Source organism: Colletotrichum fructicola (assembly GCF_000319635.2).
Source record: "Colletotrichum fructicola Nara gc5 chromosome Unknown KSG_Nara_v1_contig10, whole genome shotgun sequence".
Lineage (NCBI taxonomy): Eukaryota > Fungi > Ascomycota > Sordariomycetes > Glomerellales > Glomerellaceae > Colletotrichum > Colletotrichum fructicola.
The window spans coordinates 2,613,666-2,631,477 of NW_027094060.1; the positions used below are offsets into that span (position 1 = coordinate 2,613,666).

At 55.4% G+C, this 17,812-nt stretch overlaps 5 protein-coding genes across 5 annotated transcripts; 2 read left to right on the forward strand and 3 right to left on the reverse strand.

Moving 5' to 3' along the window:
• Positions 1–101: 101 nt before the first annotated feature.
• Positions 102–1,916, reverse strand: CGGC5_v016239 (putative RING finger protein; the record flags this gene model as incomplete). The annotated part of the gene is made up of 3 exons (XM_032020239.2): positions 102–1,134; positions 1,225–1,715; positions 1,773–1,916. The coding sequence occupies 3 exons, from the start codon at positions 1,914–1,916 to the stop codon at positions 102–104; spliced, it is 1,668 nt and encodes a 555-aa protein (XP_031882535.2).
• A 1,485-nt stretch (positions 1,917–3,401) lies between these two features.
• Positions 3,402–5,799, reverse strand: nit-4-5 (Nitrogen assimilation transcription factor nit-4; the record flags this gene model as incomplete). Its single annotated transcript, XM_032020238.1, has 2 exons — positions 3,402–4,464; positions 4,520–5,799. The coding sequence occupies 2 exons, from the start codon at positions 5,797–5,799 to the stop codon at positions 3,402–3,404; spliced, it is 2,343 nt and encodes a 780-aa protein (XP_031882530.1).
• A 2,807-nt stretch (positions 5,800–8,606) lies between these two features.
• On the forward strand, positions 8,607–9,111 carry CGGC5_v016241 (uncharacterized protein; the record flags this gene model as incomplete). The annotated part of the gene is made up of 4 exons (XM_066153487.1): positions 8,607–8,683; positions 8,782–8,933; positions 8,987–9,006; positions 9,094–9,111. The coding sequence occupies 4 exons, from the start codon at positions 8,607–8,609 to the stop codon at positions 9,109–9,111; spliced, it is 267 nt and encodes an 88-aa protein (XP_066007348.1).
• A 36-nt stretch (positions 9,112–9,147) lies between these two features.
• On the forward strand, positions 9,148–11,696 carry CGGC5_v016242 (Vegetative incompatibility protein HET-E-1; the record flags this gene model as incomplete). Its single annotated transcript, XM_032020237.1, has 4 exons — positions 9,148–9,811; positions 9,870–9,894; positions 9,946–10,524; positions 10,577–11,696. 4 exons carry the CDS (start codon positions 9,148–9,150, stop codon positions 11,694–11,696), a joined length of 2,388 nt encoding a protein of 795 aa, XP_031882529.1.
• Positions 11,697–12,483: 787 nt separating this feature from the next.
• CGGC5_v016243 (Xylanolytic transcriptional activator xlnR-like protein) lies at positions 12,484–15,444 on the reverse strand (the record flags this gene model as incomplete). Its single annotated transcript, XM_032020234.2, has 3 exons — positions 12,484–12,627; positions 12,691–15,035; positions 15,096–15,444. 3 exons carry the CDS (start codon positions 15,442–15,444, stop codon positions 12,484–12,486), a joined length of 2,838 nt encoding a protein of 945 aa, XP_031882576.2.
• Between the last annotated feature and the right edge of the window lie 2,368 nt (positions 15,445–17,812).

Below are 17,812 nucleotides of genomic sequence, written 5' to 3' on the forward strand. Positions count from 1 at the left end.
TCATAATCTGCCGCCGGCCAGTCCACCCTGCCTGGCATGGTTTTGTCCATGCCCATTATCACTTTTCACTCATCCAACCCTTGTGGCAACCATGCCTCCCTTCACTGGGCCCTGCGCCTGTCTCTCGAGTTGTCTCCCGAACCACTCGAGCCACCTCCCCGAGAAAAGGTGTTTCTCAACCAGTTTAAGGGTCCGTGACTGGATCCGCCATCTTGATTGTTATTGTCTTGATTTCTCTCCCAGTTTCCTGAAGACGGGCTTCTGTGTCTAGCTCTGAATGAATCGGACTGGTGCCGACGTAGGCTAGGAGGCGAATGAGAATCCCGGCGAGACCGGAAGCTAGACATTCGGCTTGTCTCCTGAGGGCGCTGGGGATCGATGTCTCGGCCTGTGCTAAAGCCATAGAGAGGGGAAGGAACATCCCAATCGCTAGCCGCGGATCGGTCCGGACGCGTCGAGTCCGCCGGTACTGGAGGTGGACCGAGTCCACCGAAGAAGACTGGGCGGCTGCCAAAAGACTGCGCTCCCCAGTGGCCGGGGATCCCAGGAGGTGCATCATCCCAGTATGCAGGGTTCTGGTTGCTGCCAGATGAACCTGGGGCAGGATCAGGAGAACGCTGGGAAGCGTTGTTTCCGCTGTTATTAGCATTGCTCGCACTGCCGCTGGCATTGTTGCTGCTCGACTCCTCAATGGGCGTGCGGCAGATCGGGCAGGTGTTGTGCTCCTTCAACCACATCACGACACACTGATCGTGAAACCAGTGCTTGCAGGGCAGAACTGTCGCATCATCACCGAGGCTGAAGTCGTCGATGCAGATTGTGCACTCAGCCTTGCCCTCTGGTCCCAGCATTTTCTCGTCGACCTTTTTGCGCTCCAGCTTGCTGAGAGCGTCCTCGGTAGCCGGAGGTGCCGCGTTCGACTGAGGGTTTTGCTCCATCAAGGTGGATATTATCCGATCCAAGGCCTCCTGAGTGTACACAGCATCTCCATGGCTAGCGTTCGCCGGGTTGAGCATGTTGAGAATCTCATGGAGAAGTGTAGGCGCTCCACCGGCCGCACGCTGTCCTTGGCCAGGGCTGGGAGGTCCGCCCGGGGTCGGGGGTCCTGCTCCAGCCAGAACACTGCTGAAGATACTGGGAAGCTGATTAGCATTGGATCTGATGGATATCATGGTGACTCGAGGTCCATTGGTGGGGTGGCCACGGGGACTTTGGCGAACATACGATTGGAAGGGGTCGGTTCCAGGCCCGACGGGGGATCGGTTGCCGCCTTGATGGATATGGATCGGTCCAGTAGCGATTGTGAAGCTTGTAGTTCCTCCACGGCCTTCTCTGTAGTAGGTGCGCACATTGCCTGGGCCTCCAAATAGACCACCGCCAAATCCAGGGGGCGGCCGGGTCTCGTCTGGCGGCGGGCGAGGAGGCATGCCCATACCAAACTCATTGACCATATCAATGAAGCGCCTGATAATCTGGTCGCCGTCGGCCGGGTCCGTCGGTTGCCGAGCGTTGGGGGAAGCAGCCTGTCCAGGTCTCTGGTTATCCCATATCGTGCGATGGAGAACAAAGCCACTGGGTCCTCGGTGCAAATGCTCCTCTATGTCGGCCTCTTCTGGGTCAGAATCGTCGTCCAACGGATGTCTGTGGCGAGTAGAGGGTGAATCATGCAGCGGAGGGCCATCCTCAATAAGTCTGGGGTCGTTGTCCGGCGAAACCTGTGCATTCGTTAGATCTTGCCTCCTCGGGACCGTAGGTAGTTTTATTTGACGTACGATTTCCGTTATCTCGCTGTCGCAGCGAGGACACTGCAAACCATGCTCGTCTTGCCACCACTCGTTGGAGCAGGCATGACAATATACAACTTCCCGACCGGCCGTGGCATCCAGGTGACCGCCTCTCGTGGCGTGCGAATCCATTTCAGCCTGGTTGCGCTGGTAGGCTGCTAGGGCGGTAAGTCCAAGGCCCACAGCGAGGCCGGCGGCTCGGAGTGCTCTGAACGCCAGGCTGGGTGATGTGGAAGGGCGAAGTTTGGGTAAGGCAGTTGGGAGGGGCAGTATTTCCTTCGGCGGGCGCGTAAGCTATTGGCGAGGACTGCCGAATGCTCTCGTGGTATCAGATAAAATGAGAGCCCAGTGAATGAAGGTCGGGAGGCAAATTTCGAAGCAAGTACGGCCTTCGAGAGGAGGTCGCTGTGCTGGTGATGTAGGAAACAGGCTCGCGACGTCAGCCGAATCGAGGTTCAGGTCGTTATCGGCGGAGAGCGGGAGAGCACGACGGCAGTATGGTGGCACGGAACTGTAGGTCGGATCGGTGGAGGTAGAAATGTGGATATGTCGAGCCTGAGTGCAGCAATGTCAGAGTCGGCCATATGCTTCAAAACGGGAGGCGCAGCCAATGAGGCAGAAACCAAGATTCGCCCCAGAAGCTCGTCTTCGGCATCCAGCTCCTCTTCCCTTCTCCAAGACGGGCTTGCGCAATGGAGGTGTGTTGGGATGTGCGGTACGGCGTAGGGGTGGTGGGCGGGACGTACCTAAGCTAAGCCATGTACAGTGAGCGGAGCTTGGAGAGGAGCATTTCTCCAACAGAAAGCAACAGCAAAGGGCGATGATCGCAGCGCGGAGTAGCTGTAGGTTATTTAGAGAGCGAGAGCGAGACGAAGTGGTAGACGCGTATTTTGCTTCGGGAGGCGAGGGTGAGTCGTAGGAAGTTTGTTCCAAACGAAAAGCAAACGAGCAAGAAAAAAAAAAGAGGGAGAAAAAAACCAGGGTCGCTTTCACGTTTGATGCGTTGGTCTTCCGTTGGTCTTTACTCTTGGGAGCAAAGAGGAAATGGAAGGCACGGGCGGTCGGTAAGTGTAAGTAAGGTAGGGTCGAGGTGCCTCTGACGTGACGTTTATGGTGGGGGATGCATCATTCATCGGGCGGCGGTCAGGGTAGAGGTGCTTGCCAGCATGCCCAGGTAGCTACATCCGCACCTACCACGGTCGGTTACTAATCCCGCCGCGGACCAGATGCATTGAATGTTGGCCCCCACTTTGGACCAGCTCTCTCCCCTTCCACCGGCTTCGGTGTGGCGGTGCGTGCCCAGTGCCACCATGTCACGCCATGCGATTCTCGTGTGTTACCTCAATCTCAGCAAATGATTCACTTGGTCTTGGCTATCTTAGAGTTTGGTATCTTCAGCCATCATGTGTCTGAGGTATGGACATCTCTCAAAGTCGCTTTAGTTTGGAGTGGCGAGCTGGCAAACATTCCTAACGTGTCTTTGTGCTGCTTCAATCTGGCCGTTTTGATAGATCATTGAGGCCAGGTTAATCCAGAAAAATATGTTCAGAAATCGTAGCTAAAGTTTCGTACACGTTCGTCTTTTACGGTCCTTCCGTCCCGGCCTAAGACCCCCATTTAGTCCAGGCCAGGAAGCCAACCGTTACTAGTCAAGGAGCTCAGGTTATCAAAGTTCGTAGCATTGGTCGTGTCCTCTGGTGACTGCCGCGGCGGAATCCCGCTGTTGCTGTCCGTGAACATGAACATCTGGTCGTTTGTCGGCATGGACCCTGGCATATTCCACGCCTCAAAGTTCTGATGCCACTTGGCGCCGTCGTTGAGAAACCAATCTTGGTCGAGCCCCTGGAATACCTGGCCCGTCGAGACTCTCGGTGCCGAACCGCCTGCTTGTGAGGTACCCATGCCGCCGCCTTGTGCGCTATTCATCGGTGGGAAACGTTGTGGTTGTTGCTGCTGGTACATAGACTGGGCAAGGCCGGTCGGAAGCCCACCGCCACCGAGAGATTCTGAAGCCATACTCATGCTGGACCCGTTGTCGGCAGCCCGTGACCTTGCTGGAGGCCCCGCGCCGCTAATTTGCGCCAAGGACGCGCTTCCCATAATGATATCGCTGGGAGAGAGGTCTGCTTGGTTCACTGCGGGTAGGGTATACTGAGTGATTGGGCTGAATGATTCTGGTTCCGTGGTCGTGGGGACGTGTGATGCTGGTTGCTGTGACGGTGAAGCGGTGGTATTGGATCGTGGCGTAGGTACATCGGAGGTGTTGAAGTGGCCATACTTCTCATCGGTCCGCTGCAGAACAACGGAAGCTTCCTCAGGCAGTTCAACATTCCACTTGCGTGCTAGAACACTGATGATGCTCAAAGTCCGCCGGGCGCATGGCCAGTCCTCGGCAATCTCCTCGAGGTGTTTTACGCCATGGATGATGTCTCTTTTGGCTGTCTTCTCGGGCAGGTTGAGCAGGTGGATTGTACAGGCGCTGTGAATCATGTAAACGGCAATGTTACAGATCTGGCGTAGGTTCCACGACTTCTTGTACAGCCTCATCAGCTTTGACATGGCGCCAGCGTTGGCGGTGCATATCCTTCTGGGCGAGACGTGCGACGGAAGCGGGGACGCTGCTGGCGTATACTTCAAGAAGGGCCTGAAGAGGTGGATGTATTGGAGATGGAAGAACATGCTGTTGACAGTTAGAAAAGGAACCGGCGGCTCGACAATAACATCGCAAGACTTACTGGAGAAGGATCACGTGTGGCATTTGCCCTTCCCTTGGCTCCAGCTCTTGAGGCAGTTCCTTGCGCCAATCCTCGAGCCTCCGATGCAGCTCGCTCAACTTCTTCAGCTCCACAGCCTTGCCGCTCGACCGGCCAATATGGTTAGGGTGGTAAAAGAACAGTAGCAAGTCGCTGCTGATTTCACAAAGTGTTGAGAACTGCAACCCTACCGCGCGCGTCCTCGATGGCTGCCTGTTGGTATGGTCGGATCCTGCGTCCGTATAGGGGGACCAAAGTTCAGCGTCCTCGTTGGGGAAGACATCGTACTTGGGTACGTTGTATGAGTTTTTGGGTATCTGTGGCAGCCGCCCAAGATAGTTGGACCATGCCTTGTCAAACAAGAAACAACCCCAGAAGGTCACCCTCCTGGCGTCCACCCCTTGTTCGCCGAGATTCTTCTTGTCCGTTGATGTGCCGCCATCATCATAGTTCAAGCCGAGATCCTGGGCCATTCGGAAGGCCATGCCGGAGTACACCCATCCCTTGGCCTCTCGCCCGCACCCGGCTTCCCGAACGGACATGAGGGCCAATGCCTGAACAGTGGTGAGCTTCGGACGTTCGTACTCGTCATTCTCGACGATAAGTCGTTTTGCCTCGGCGAAGAAATGGTCTCCTTTTGTGCGGCTGTCGCCCGGTGTTCCGCAGGCGCCAGGCACGCTGGTGAAGTGACTTCCGAGAGCCAAGATAGCGTTGACAAGTAATGGCGAGCAATAAACAGTGTTGGAGTGGTTTACCCCGTGCTTGCCCTTGAAGAGGTCCTGGTAAAATAACGTTTTGGACATTGTCGTAAAGTAAGTGTAGTGATAGTTGAAGTACATGTTCAGCAAATGGGCGATGAGTTCCTTATCCTTCGTCACCCTTGTCCAACTGGTGACGGGATCTTCGTTAGCCGAGTTTGTGTCCGACTCGGGCTCGTTGGAGCTGGCTTCACCCAAGTCAACGTAGATGAGGTTGGAGGTGCCTCCGATGAAGCGCACTGAGCCGTTTTCTAGACGTAGCTCGCCCATTTTGCGGGCCAATTCTCTTTCACCCTCTATGGGTTGGTCAGCGGGATACTCGTCTTCCCCTTCGTCGTTTTCCGCAGTCTCCTGAGACATTACTTCTCGCCGCAAAATCTGCTGGGCGACAGTGTCGAGGCTGTCACAAGTCCTGATTCTCCGGACAATTTCTGGCACCTCGTCTTCGGAGGCGTTCAGGATAGCTTCGATGAGAATCTGCAGGGTGGAGTTCTGTGCCTTCATACTGTCGGCTTTCTCCCTGTAGACGCCTTTCCGACGATGGTCTGAGTTGGGATCATAAACACACTCAGTGCCATAGACGCTGGCGCATGCCGCGCAGCTTGGAATTGCGCCATCACATTTCGATTTCCTCCTGCGACAGGCTACGCAAGCTGTGCTCACACATCGTCGCTTCTGGGGACCGTCGCCGCCCCTGCGGGACTTCTTCTTGGGCTGTGGCGCTGAGGAGGAATCCGGAGAGCTCGTGCTAGGGTTGGCGGATGACGCCTGAGGAAACAGATGCTGGTTGTCCATCTCGCCTCTTTAGTCGACTGGCACAGAGGACGTCAAGGTCATGGCCCAGTGTGCTGGGTCTGGTGCAGACGCGGAGCACGGAGATGTGGGAATGTGATGGGGGCGGTATCCCGGGGAATGGGGACGGTGCAGCAGGAGGAGCTGATGATGGGCAGATTACCCCACCAGATCTGGGAGGGCGGCGAGATGACGCTGCTGTACCTTAATCGCAGTGCCGCAGAGATAAAGATGCACTGGGCGAGACCTGGGCTAGGGATCTGAATGCGACAGGCGTGGATCTGAGGGGTCGCGGAGTCTGCGGGCGGGCGCCGCAGTGGTCTAACGTAGGTAGGTAGGAAGGTATCGATAAGGATAGACACCTTGCCCTGTCGTCGAGATAAAGAATCTGGCTGGCAATTGGGGCGTGCAGGGTATGCGGGATTGGCGCAGCGCAGCGTCTGATGCGCAAAGTGAAGAGATGGGGAGGGCAGCCGGGGTGGCTTGGCCGGCTGATATCCGGAGAGAGTGAAGGTATTGAAGAAAGGTGACTCCAGCGGTTGCCGAATAGCAGCTGGTGGTTGGTATGTCTGGGTCTTAAAGTTCTTCAATCATGGCTGCTCGAGGAGTGACTTTTGATTTGGAGTGTACGAGAACAAGGGAGTTCTTCGAGTTGTCTACGACGGAATCAGAACATGTTCTTATGAGGGAAAAAGCTGACCAGGAAAAGGGCGTGAGGACAGGCCTTGGGATGCTGAAGGGGTTTGGTGTCTCGTGCGCCGCCCGGCTGGTTCGCGGGCTGTTCGGGCTCAGAAGATGGGGGATAATTGCATAGCAACACTGGATATTGAGATATTACGTACCTAAAACCAGGCCTTGGTGCTTGCCTTGGGAAGAAGTCTGTGTCGCTGGAACGAAACGTTTTGCGCCGGCCCCTGGCGCTGTACACTACGAATGAGTCGCGGTGCTGAGCCGAAGTGTCAACTGGTGTGGGATGGTACCACAGAAGTGTGGAGGGGATGCCGTGCTGGTGGCTACCTTAGTCCATGGAAGACAGTAAGTAAGGTACGGATAGACCACGGGGGAGGGAGGGACGGAAGGCAACCGGCAAATCAAGGGCCGGGTTCAGGTTGTAAAGTCGAGCGAGGGGGGGCAAGGAGAGATGGGAACCAACAAAGCGGGATGAGAAATCAATCGTCTTTGACAGGTCCAGGCTTTCTTTTGACAACGGGTGGAAGCGTCGGCTTGCCTGTGGCTTGGGCCTAGACGATGGACGATGCTAAGAATAACAGGCAGAGCGCCCCGGATCGTCAGGTGAAGGAAGTGCGGCAGCTTAGAGATGGACTGCCAATAGGTCGTGGTTAGAGGCGTGTAAGTGTTGAGTCAAAGCTGGCTCTGGTAGAGAATCCGACGATTCGTCAGGTAAGAGACGGAAGTGTGCAGAGTGGTTTAGCAAGTGCAAAAGTGCAACAGCTATGACTCCATCAGTAAACAAACCTTGGGGTGCATTACACCACTTAGCCCTCAACCCACCTACCTACACTACGGTCCTGCTTAGAACTTACCTACTAGGTAGTAGTAGGTGAGTAGTAAGCCGCAGACTGGCGCCCTCCAAGGCTGCTCCAGAATATTTGGGACGATTTGATATCTCCGCGGCCCGTCAACGCACGAATGGGGAGGCGAACCGCCAAGGAGGGAACAACCATGTCTGGGCGCACTGCGGGAAGGCCTCGGTGGAGTCGTTTGGTTACAGCATCGCCAAACGCCCAGGGCTGTTGCTTCGAGAAGTGGATGAATGGTTGAATTGCTGGATATCCCTGGATGATGTGTGTCCTTACAGGCGAGGACAGGATTCTCGAGGCCAGACACCGGATTTCCAAACAGCTGCCATTCAGCAGGCGCTTCATGTAGTGATCTCAGCGTTGCAAGAGCTAAACTCTCGTGTGCCTCTGTCCCGCCATTGTGTCCCGTCATTGTCTGGCTCGACCGTCAACTCGGAAACTCGGCGTCTGAAATGCTGTCTGCCTTTCTGTCCTGCGACGATCTTCGTCCGACGTGCAGAGGACAGGGCAGCAGATGCTGGACGATGCAGTTTGAGATACCCGTCTATGCGAGTATCCCATGCAGAAAGTAAGGAATTCCATGTGGAAAGGCGATCCGTTGTGGGTTGTGATGTGGAATCATACATGACGAAAGGAGTTCTCCTTCTTGGCATCCAATACAGAATGAAGCAGTTGGCAGGCATCGTCAATCCAAGATCCTGTCTGCCTTCCTTGAAGTGCCAGATGAAGTTTCAGTGCACGTTCCTTCCTCACAGCTGCACCACACCACGGCAGGCAGGGGCGGCTCCTGCTGCTGCTCCCCCACAAACGGCAGGCGCATTCACATTGGATCCAGTGGATCGTGCCTACCGCAACAACTCTGCGCCTGTGAAGTCTGAACCGCTGAAGGCATCCACTCCACGTCCACTCGCAGTGCTGCACCGTTGCAGCAACCCATCCACCTCTCCCCACATTTACCGCCGACCTGAATCTTCATCCATGGCTGTGACAAGTTCAGTGTTCGCTCTCGCGCGAGGTGTGAAGGGTTCTGCAGCCTGCCCCGCTTCGCATTTGAGGTCAGTCCAATCCCATCTGATCCAATCCAACTCAACCCATTCAACCTTGCCCGAGAGAGTTCAAACCCACCACGTCTAACTCAACCACCCGCGTCAAGCTATCAACGCCCGCCTCGGAAACCACCAGAACTGTCGCACCCGAGACCTTGCAACTCGACCGGGTTTGTGGCGCCGCAACTACGGTACTACAGTCTACAGATACCCGCAACCCCAACTGCTGCTGCGACTGCGACTGCGACTGCCCCCAACGGTACCTTTGCATCGGGAACTAGACGGGCTGCCTCCCGCATGACTCTACTCTAGTCTTGCGGTCAGTAATTAATGTGCGATGGCATCCGTACTGCCACTCGACCGACGTCACCGGCCGAGCTATGGCCAGCCGACAACCACTGACCCGTTTCGATCGCTAGATTAGCTTCGTCTGTTAATCCCGCCCGCCCGCCCGCGCCGCCACCGAGCTCCAAATGGCCGAGGCTCTGACCGTGATAGAGGTCGCCGCGTTCATCACCGAAGTCGTTGACCGTCTCTGCACCTACGTCTCTGCCGTGAGATCCGCCAAAGATGACATCCGCAAACTTACCCAGGAGCTCTTTGCTCTCAAAGGAGCCATGTACCAGGTTAATCTTCAGACAAGATCAGACTCATTTGAGCCATGGCAGACTCAGGTCCAATCTGTCCTCGCCTTGACCAACGAGACCCTCGACGCCATGCAAAAGAAGCTCGGAACTCCAAGCACTTCCAAAGTGGGCCAAGCCATCCAGAGCCTGACTTGGCCCTTCAAGTCGGATGATGTCGAACACTATCTGGCAACCATTGAGCGCTCCAAAACCTGGTTCATTATGATCCTGATGCGCGACTCGGTCGACACCACCGCGACTGTCTTGACGGAGATGCAGCGATTGACATCCATGGTGCGCCAAGACATCCTCGACAAGAAGACCCACCAAGAGCTCGAGGAAACTGCCGACTTGCTCAAGTGGTTGTCGCCCGTCAACAGCAAAGACAAACTGCGTGACTCTGCTGCTGACCGAGTGCCGGGGAGCGGGCAATGGATCCATGCCGGCCGGTTCTCGGTATGGGAGGAGGGCGGTCCGACCAACTGGCCTGTGTTTTGGATTGCCGGCCGGTGTAAGTTCGACCCCGAAGCCCCCGTCTGCTGTCAACCTGCCTCGACTAATGCAATCAGCGGGTTCGGGTAAAACGGTTCTTTTGTGAGTCTCTTGCTGCCAAGGTTTAGCTTGCCATCGCTTACACCTCTTCAGTTCTCACCTGGTCGAGAAGCTTCAAGAGCGGATCGACTCCGATGCCTTGAACGCAACCAGCAAAGTTGGTCTGGGGTTTCACTGTTGCTCGCTGGATGATACTGCGTCTCAAGCGATACCGAATGTGTTTGGGTCCATCTTGGCTCAGATCGGAGCCGCGAGGCCAGAAATCCTCGATCATGTTCGGCCGCTCAGACAGTCGGGTAACACTTTGATACCCCAGAACAACCTGTCCATCACCCAGATCCATGAGGTCATGGACCAGGCATTGGGGCTGTTCGACATTTTCTACTTCACAATTGACGCCTTGAACGAGACTAGTCACGAGGCTCTCATCATCCAGATCTTGCTTGATCTCTGCGAGAAACATGCCAATCTTCGCGTCTTGATTACTTGTACTCACGAGCCTGTTGATGCATCCCCCAAGATATATGTTAGGCAAATGAACACCGAGTCCATCCATTCGGATATCGAGCTGTACGTGAAACACAGGCTATCAAACGAACGCAGCCTTCAAACCCTGAGGCCCGAAATTCAAGCGGAGATAAGGACCAAGATCGTATCAGACGCTGATGGGACGTATGTTGCGACAGAACACCAAACTTCTACATCATGAGCTGAAAGTTTCTAGGTTTCGATGGGCAAAAGTCTGCATGGACAGACTGAGTGTGCTTCGCACGCCACGGGATGTGAAGCGAGCACTCCAAGACATGCCCTCTACCCTCAACGAGACCTACGCGGCAATCTTGAACCGCATCCCACAACAAGATAAGGAAATTGCCCGCGAGGCCCTTACCTGGCTGAGCTTTTCCCTGCGTCCTTTGGGCCTCGAAGAGCTTGCGGAAGCCGTCGTCGTCGAAGAAAACGACACCGACATTGATAACGACTGCCGGCTGAACGACCCGTCCATCATACCACAGATATGTCAAGACCTGGTCCACGTGAGCAAAAAGACCGTCACTCTCGCTCACGACTCAATACGAACTTGCTTGCAATCGGACTGGATTCGCACATCCGACGCTTCAGACTTTGCGCTCGACAACACGGAGGGCCACCGCAAAATGATGCGCAAGTGCCTTGCATACCTTAACTTCAACCCGTTCGCTTCAGGCCCAACAAACAAACAGAGGCAGATGGACAGTCGCTTTGCCAAATACCCTCTTCTCGACTACGCAGCGACCATGTGGCCAATTCATTCGGAACGATTTGCAATGGCTGAAGCCGACGAGCGCCTTATCCTCGACTTCTTCGAGACAAAGAAACACTCAAATGGCGGCCCGTTCGAATCCTGGGTGCAGTACATCATGCAGACAATCAATCTGAACGCTATCCGCAATACAGAGCCCCTGTACTATGCTGTTTCATACGGCATGACATCAATCCTCAAGCTCCTTCTCAAACCAGAGCACAAGGTCGATGTCAACAAGAAAGGCGGACGGTTCTACTCGCCACCGCTCTTCGTTGCCGTCTGGAAGGGCAACGTCGAAGACGCCAAGTTGCTATTGAGAGCAGGTGCAAACCCGGATGCCTACGACACCATTGGGCAAACCAGCCGCCGTCTGGCCGTGTCTCGCGACATGGACGAGTTGGTAGAGCTCATCGATGAGCTGTGGCCAGACAAGGTATGGCATACCGTCGCGCTCAAGGCTGAACGGCGCAAAAAGTCTGAAAGGTGGGAGCGCTTTAAGCAAGACTCGGCCAGGCGTCGGATGGAATCTCAGCAGCTTAGGATCGAGTGGGTGGAGTCATGAAGTGTGCCTCACCTCTCGCAACCGAATAGGCCATAAATCGCATCACTCAAAAGCACGATACCCTTGATAGATCACAACAGCTGCAAGTTTTCAGCACCCGGCACCTAATCACCCTCAATATCGCTTTGTGTATACAATGCTGCAACACCTCACTGGAAGAAGCACTGGCCAAAGTGTGGGCCAAAAAAGTTAATTCACAAACCCTCCTTATTGGAGACCACCCATGTTTTCTGTGCTAGAGCGACTGCATTTCCTATGGGTTCGCATATACTCAGTATCAGTAGTACTGTCGTTATTACACATCCGAAGACCAGGCTCGCTCCAAGCATAACAAAAAGCATCAGATTTTGGAGAACGATGTGCGAAAACATTGCCATCGCGACCCAATTCACCTCGAAGTCGTCGATATTTACAAGGCTATTTACATGAATCCAAACATTCGTACATTCATCCATCCCGCCCCCATCTCTCCCGTCATCCCCCCGCAGCCCGCACAACTCCCCTGGTATAAACTTGAATAGAAGAATCAAAAGTATCGAAAAAGCCAACAAGCAGACAACGTCCCATCCCTTTCCCCCCAAAGCTGATGTACTCCATCGCAATGTGTGTGATGTTTTTTTGTGTGGTCCGCCCATATCCCGCCATGCCCGATCCCCAGCGCCGCGGCCAAAATTCCCATGTCGCACCGTTTCCGTTTTCCGTATCCCGTATTCCTTCGTGATATTGCCGTCCACGCATCAAATATCTCGTTTTTCATACTAGAACTATCTTCTAAGCATGAAAGGCCCTAAAGAGCGAGGCCGGTCCCGTCGCCTGTCCAGCGGTACAGCGCGAGCAGCTCGCGACGGCGCTGGTGCTGCTCGTTGAGGTCTTCGGGCACGCGGCCCCTGACTTGGGCCAGAGCACTTCGCATTACTTTACTAAAGTTGCGCTGGATGAAATGGTCAGCATACGGGTTGTTCAGTAGGAAATCGCACAAGGGAGGCCCGCTTACCTGGTACTCCGTGTTGAGCGTCACGACACAAGCCTCATGTGCACGCACAATCGTCTCGCACGCCTTGACGACGCTGGGCGATGCCTCGAGCTGGAGCTTGTCGGCGATGAGGAGCAGGAGGAAGGACCCTTGCAGCAGGTAGATGCCGAAGAAGAAGGGCATGAACTCCAGGCCGGGGTCGAACTCGAGAATATTGCTGATGGCCTCGGCCGCCGAGACGGCGTGGCCCGTTGCGGTGATGAAGCCCTGGGACGAGATCCAGAGGTCGTTGTCGTCGATGAGGTTGATGGGGTCCCATTTGCCAGCCAGGAGGATGTGCAGGACGTGCATGACGTGGGTGCCGTAGGCCATGACGATCTTCGTTTGGATGTCGCTCTCGGTCATGCGATTCGACGCGTTGGTGTGGACTGAGTGGACAGACGGAGTGCCGATGTCTGCGATGGAGCCGTGCTCGCCATTTTCCGGGTTAACAAGGTCAATCTTGTCGTCCAGGTTGACATGGCGCGTGAGGTGCTGCTGCTCGAAGCGCTTGAGGCTGTGCTCGTAGGCCTCTAGGTGTCGTGTGATTTCGCTCGCCTGGTCGTCCCACTCGCGGGCGGAACGAAAGCCAACGCCGAACCTGGGGTGATTGCGGGCGTGGTGCAGGTCGACGATCTCGCCCAAGATGGTCATGAGGGGCAAGAAGTACCCGAAAATGCTATGCCCTGTGCATTCGAAATGCGGACCACGGACACGGCCGGACTGGCTGGACCCGTCTCCGAGGCTCGGATCGGTGGTGTTGTCAAGCTGGCGGAAGTCGCCATTTTGCCAGGCAGTATCGTCCATGGGTTGCAGAAGACCAGCGCATTCGAGATCGAGGAGGAATAATGGTCGGTTATAGCAGAGGGCTAGATGTCGATCAACAATGTAAGTCAGCCACCAGATACGTCGACGCTCTTCGCGTTCTTCTTCTGTGATGACGCCCGGGTGGCTGTTGCTGCCAATGCCATCTTCGGCCTCGCCGTCTGCGTCCATGTCGTGATTTTGGCTCATAGACATAGGGGTTGGAGGTAGTTCACGACCCAGTTTTAGCTCACGAGCCAGAGACCAGGCGGCGTTCCACCAGCGAAGACTGGCGCCCTTGTATTCGCTTGCCGATACTACCGTTGCGAGATGGATGTAGGTGATAACATCGTCCAGCGTCCCTGCAGCGCCGAACGGACCCGATTCTCCGGTGAGTGCATCCATGCTGATGGACCCAGGGAGCGCTACTCCAAGGCCGCCAAGAGCAACCCCATCAATGACTGGACTGGTGGCTGGGGAGGTGTCGCCAGATGGGGTGTGGATGAGAGGCTTGAGCAAGCTCACTGTCAGTTCCAATAGCTTCTGGCAGATCTTTCCTCGAGCCGATGGGACACTGGTGAGGAATGGAGCATCGCTGGTCTGAGCAGAAACCCAGAGCATACTAGCCAACAAGGCGGGCTGACAGAACCTCGGTTTCGTGGGGTGAAGGAAAGATCGCTTCCGGAAGACGAATCCCAGCACGTATGGAGACATCGGGTGCATTTGCGCAGACGATGACGAGGCAAAGTACAGATCAATGAGATCGCATGCCAAGGAGACCGGGAGAAGGTTCCCAAGATGGGGCAGTAGAGGCTGCAATACTGGGTACCGTAGTTGTTGGTTAGGTTGAGGGTAGCCTGTGGGCATATGAGTTGGATACTGTGTTGGCGGCGAGGACATGGAGATCCATTCAGGGGACGTCGGTTCGCCCGCGAGCGGATAGGCACTAATCGGACTTGCTGCGATGCGAAACGGCGCGCCGTTGGCGTATGCAGTCGGACTGTGCGTCTGAATGGCGTAAGGGATGTCAGGATATGCTGAGATGCTCCCCTGATTTGGGCCGTATGCGGCATGTGAGGGGCCCGCCATCATATGTGTTCCCAGGCTCTGTCTATCGTATCCCGGAGGCACGCCTCCGTATCCGTTGAGATCGAGAGTAGTCGGGCTTTCCAAGTGGTCCCTGTCCATACCATGGTGTCCTGTCAATTGAGCTTGATGACCAGCAATATCGCCGAGACTATCAAGCGAGCCCGTCCGCTGACTCCGTTGCATGGCTTCGTCGCCGAGATCATCAAGAGTCTTGCCGCCATGGTGTTGTTGCAAGTCATCAATGGAGGGCTGCCCAGTCTTTGAATTATTTGACTCCGACTGTTCTGAAGATTGCCCGTTGTCTTCAGATGGCGACTTTGGCCCTTGGCCGGCTGATGCTGCTGCTTGCGCGGCTGCTTGTGCGGCAAGGTCCTTCCGCGATGCCTTTCCTCTCTTCTTTCGCTCCCGAACGTATTCACACCCCAGGCCAAACTCTATGAAGGGTGTTAGTGAGGAGCTCGAGAGATGAACTGAGTTAGTCTTTCGATCCTTACCTATGCAATGGGCGCATGGGTGCTGCCCGTCACATTTCGTCCGAAGCTGGTTACACTGATCGCATGCTCGACTGATTCTTCTGCGGATGGGTCCAGAGGCACTTGGTGTTCTTGCGCCGGGTCCATACGGGTGTTGACGATGCTTGTGCTGGGGCCCGGCACGGGCAAGATGCGGGTTGTGTACTCCTACATGCTGTTGTATTTGCTGAAGCGCGTAATGAGAACTTGGGGCGAGTGCGTCCATCCCGGGTGTATGGGGATGACCGTTCTGGACGTGGGTGTTGGAGAAGAGCGTGTTGGGTGGCATGCCATGATATGGCGAGAAACGGTGTAGTGGGTTGGATAGCATTCTGTCCTCGTTGTGCTGGGGCCAAGCCCGCTTATGGCTGCGTAATGGGTGAATCGTGAACGATATTCAGATATGCTTTAGTTTCTGTTGTTCATGCGTAGTTGAAATCGAGCTGAGAGCGGCTGGAAGCAAGTCTAGGAATCGTCTTGGTTTCGATGGCTGGACGTCGTCGTTGGGGTGGACTAGGGAATGGCGAGTAACATATATCTAGAGGGCAGACTAAAGCGAGAGCCTTTCTACGCAGCTCAGTTAGCGGGACATAAACGAGCCGGGAGTGCGTCAGGGGGCAAAATCAAGGAGACAGGCGGGCATTGAGTAAAGTAATATGGTCCTAAATAAGGGGCACGACCACCAGAGAGACCACCAGTACCACCGTTGGAGTATGGCACAGCTAGCACATTGGCATGGCGGGGTTGATGCGTGCCAGGCCGACTTGCCTGGACGGGAGAGATGGAAGGGGGGTGTGGGAAAGTCACCGCCAGGGAGTGTGGGAAGCCTGGTGTACTTCTGACCGAATCGAAGCGCAACTCACCTTACACCTTGGTTGTCTTCCGCTATGATTCGTTGAAGAGTCGTCTTCGGTGGCTTTAGACACGAAGACGACTTTTGGTGAATCGTAAGTCGAACCTTTTGCGTCCCACTTCTTCGGGTTCGAATACTGCGACAGCGACGATGCGGTCTCTGTCGTGAGCTGTTGCCGTTGCAATGATCTAAGCTGCTGCGAAGACTGTAGCTGTACGATTGCGAGAAGGCGACCGACTCGATGAATGTTTCAACTAGAATCCCCCTTGTCGTTTGCGCCTCTCTGATTGCCAGTCTTCTTTCGAATGGTCGTAGATAGAAACTTGGCATGCATACGAGAAAGCGGTCGAGGCCGAGGTGAAGATGTGGGCGAGTTCAGACGGCACGGTTATCGTCCCGTGCGACCCTCGCATTGGCAAAGTCATAAACACGCGGGACGAAAGGGCAAGAGGTGGAGGAGCTGGGGTGACTAGGAAAGGTAGAAGATCTGTCTACACGCGAGAACAGACAGCGAAAAAGAAAAGAAAACGTTCGGCGACGCATCTACATTGAGACGTCTCTACGGCGCGTCTGGTTCTCGAAGGGGGGAAGAAGCGAGAAGGTCACATTCAGGATCCTCGGGCTTAGGTATTATATGGTACGCTTGTACATAATAGCTGTGAGGGACGGGGCAGGGTTGCAGTGAGGGGAGCAGGGGTCTAGCTCACGATGGGCGATGGTAAGGTGAGGAGCAACGAACAGCAGCCACAGGAAAACTGGCGAAGGCGGCCATTTACGGGTGTGTGGTGGAGAAGAGCGGCATCTTGGGCGAGGGACAGGGCCACATGCTCAAAGTTGCTGTGCCGGTCTAGAACCAAAAGTTTTCCACCCCCAGGCTGATCTTGTCGAGCTCTAGTCGACTGAGATGTGTGGCACAGGCCCAGCATATTCTGGTCGATCCTCAGACGAGATGAAGCTGGGCTCAGCCGGTGAGCGTGACGGACGGGGATGCGGCTGCAGAAGCGACGAAGGCAGCGAAGGAAGCCATCGAGGTGGCGGTGACAGACGACGTAGCGGACGGGATGGCTAGTGTCATGTCATCAAAGCTTTTCCCACCCACCGGGACGGGTTTCTCCCCACCGTTCCTCTTGTCTCTCGTGCTCTCCTCCCCGACGGCCTCGGTCGTCTCCTCCGCGCCTCGGGACAACCCCCGTAGCCACGACACTTGCTCCTTGGGTCAAGCAGGTTGGAGGCCGAAAGTAGACGGTAGCGTGGTGCTATGTAGGGGTGGCGCGGCACACACACTGGGGGGTGCCAATCTCGAGAGATGGGGAATCGTCTTTTCGAGTCTGCTTCTCCAGCTTCAAGGCTTGTCTCCAGACCTCCAGAACTCCACCCGCTCCGGCCCCAAGTGGGTTGGAGGGAGGCCCGGTGTCGTTGGACTGTGCCATCCCAGCCAATAATACCATTCGGCTTGGCGGAAGGGTTCTTGGCTTCTTCTCTTTCGGTTCGACTACCGCCGAACAGACATGACCGTCGTTCTTCTGAAGTTCTGCTCCATCCTTCTTCGTCCGTTGTCCGGCACTGTTGGTCCTTCCACTCACGCGCAGCCTCGTTCTGTCGTCGTAAGTAATGCTCGGTACCGACCAGCGCTCGCCAGACACGGCGACGGGTTGGCCCTATAGCGAAGTCTGTTATAATGTTTGCCGGGATTTGTGCTTCCTTCCCATTACCGCAAACGGCAAGCATGACCAGGATTCGAGCCGCTGTGGAGCAAGGACGAGCATTGGAGCGCGATGTGGCCGTTGTGGTGCCTCTCTCTGTGCCGGACAGCGGGCGAAGTTGCGGAGACGAGCTTCCTTTTCAA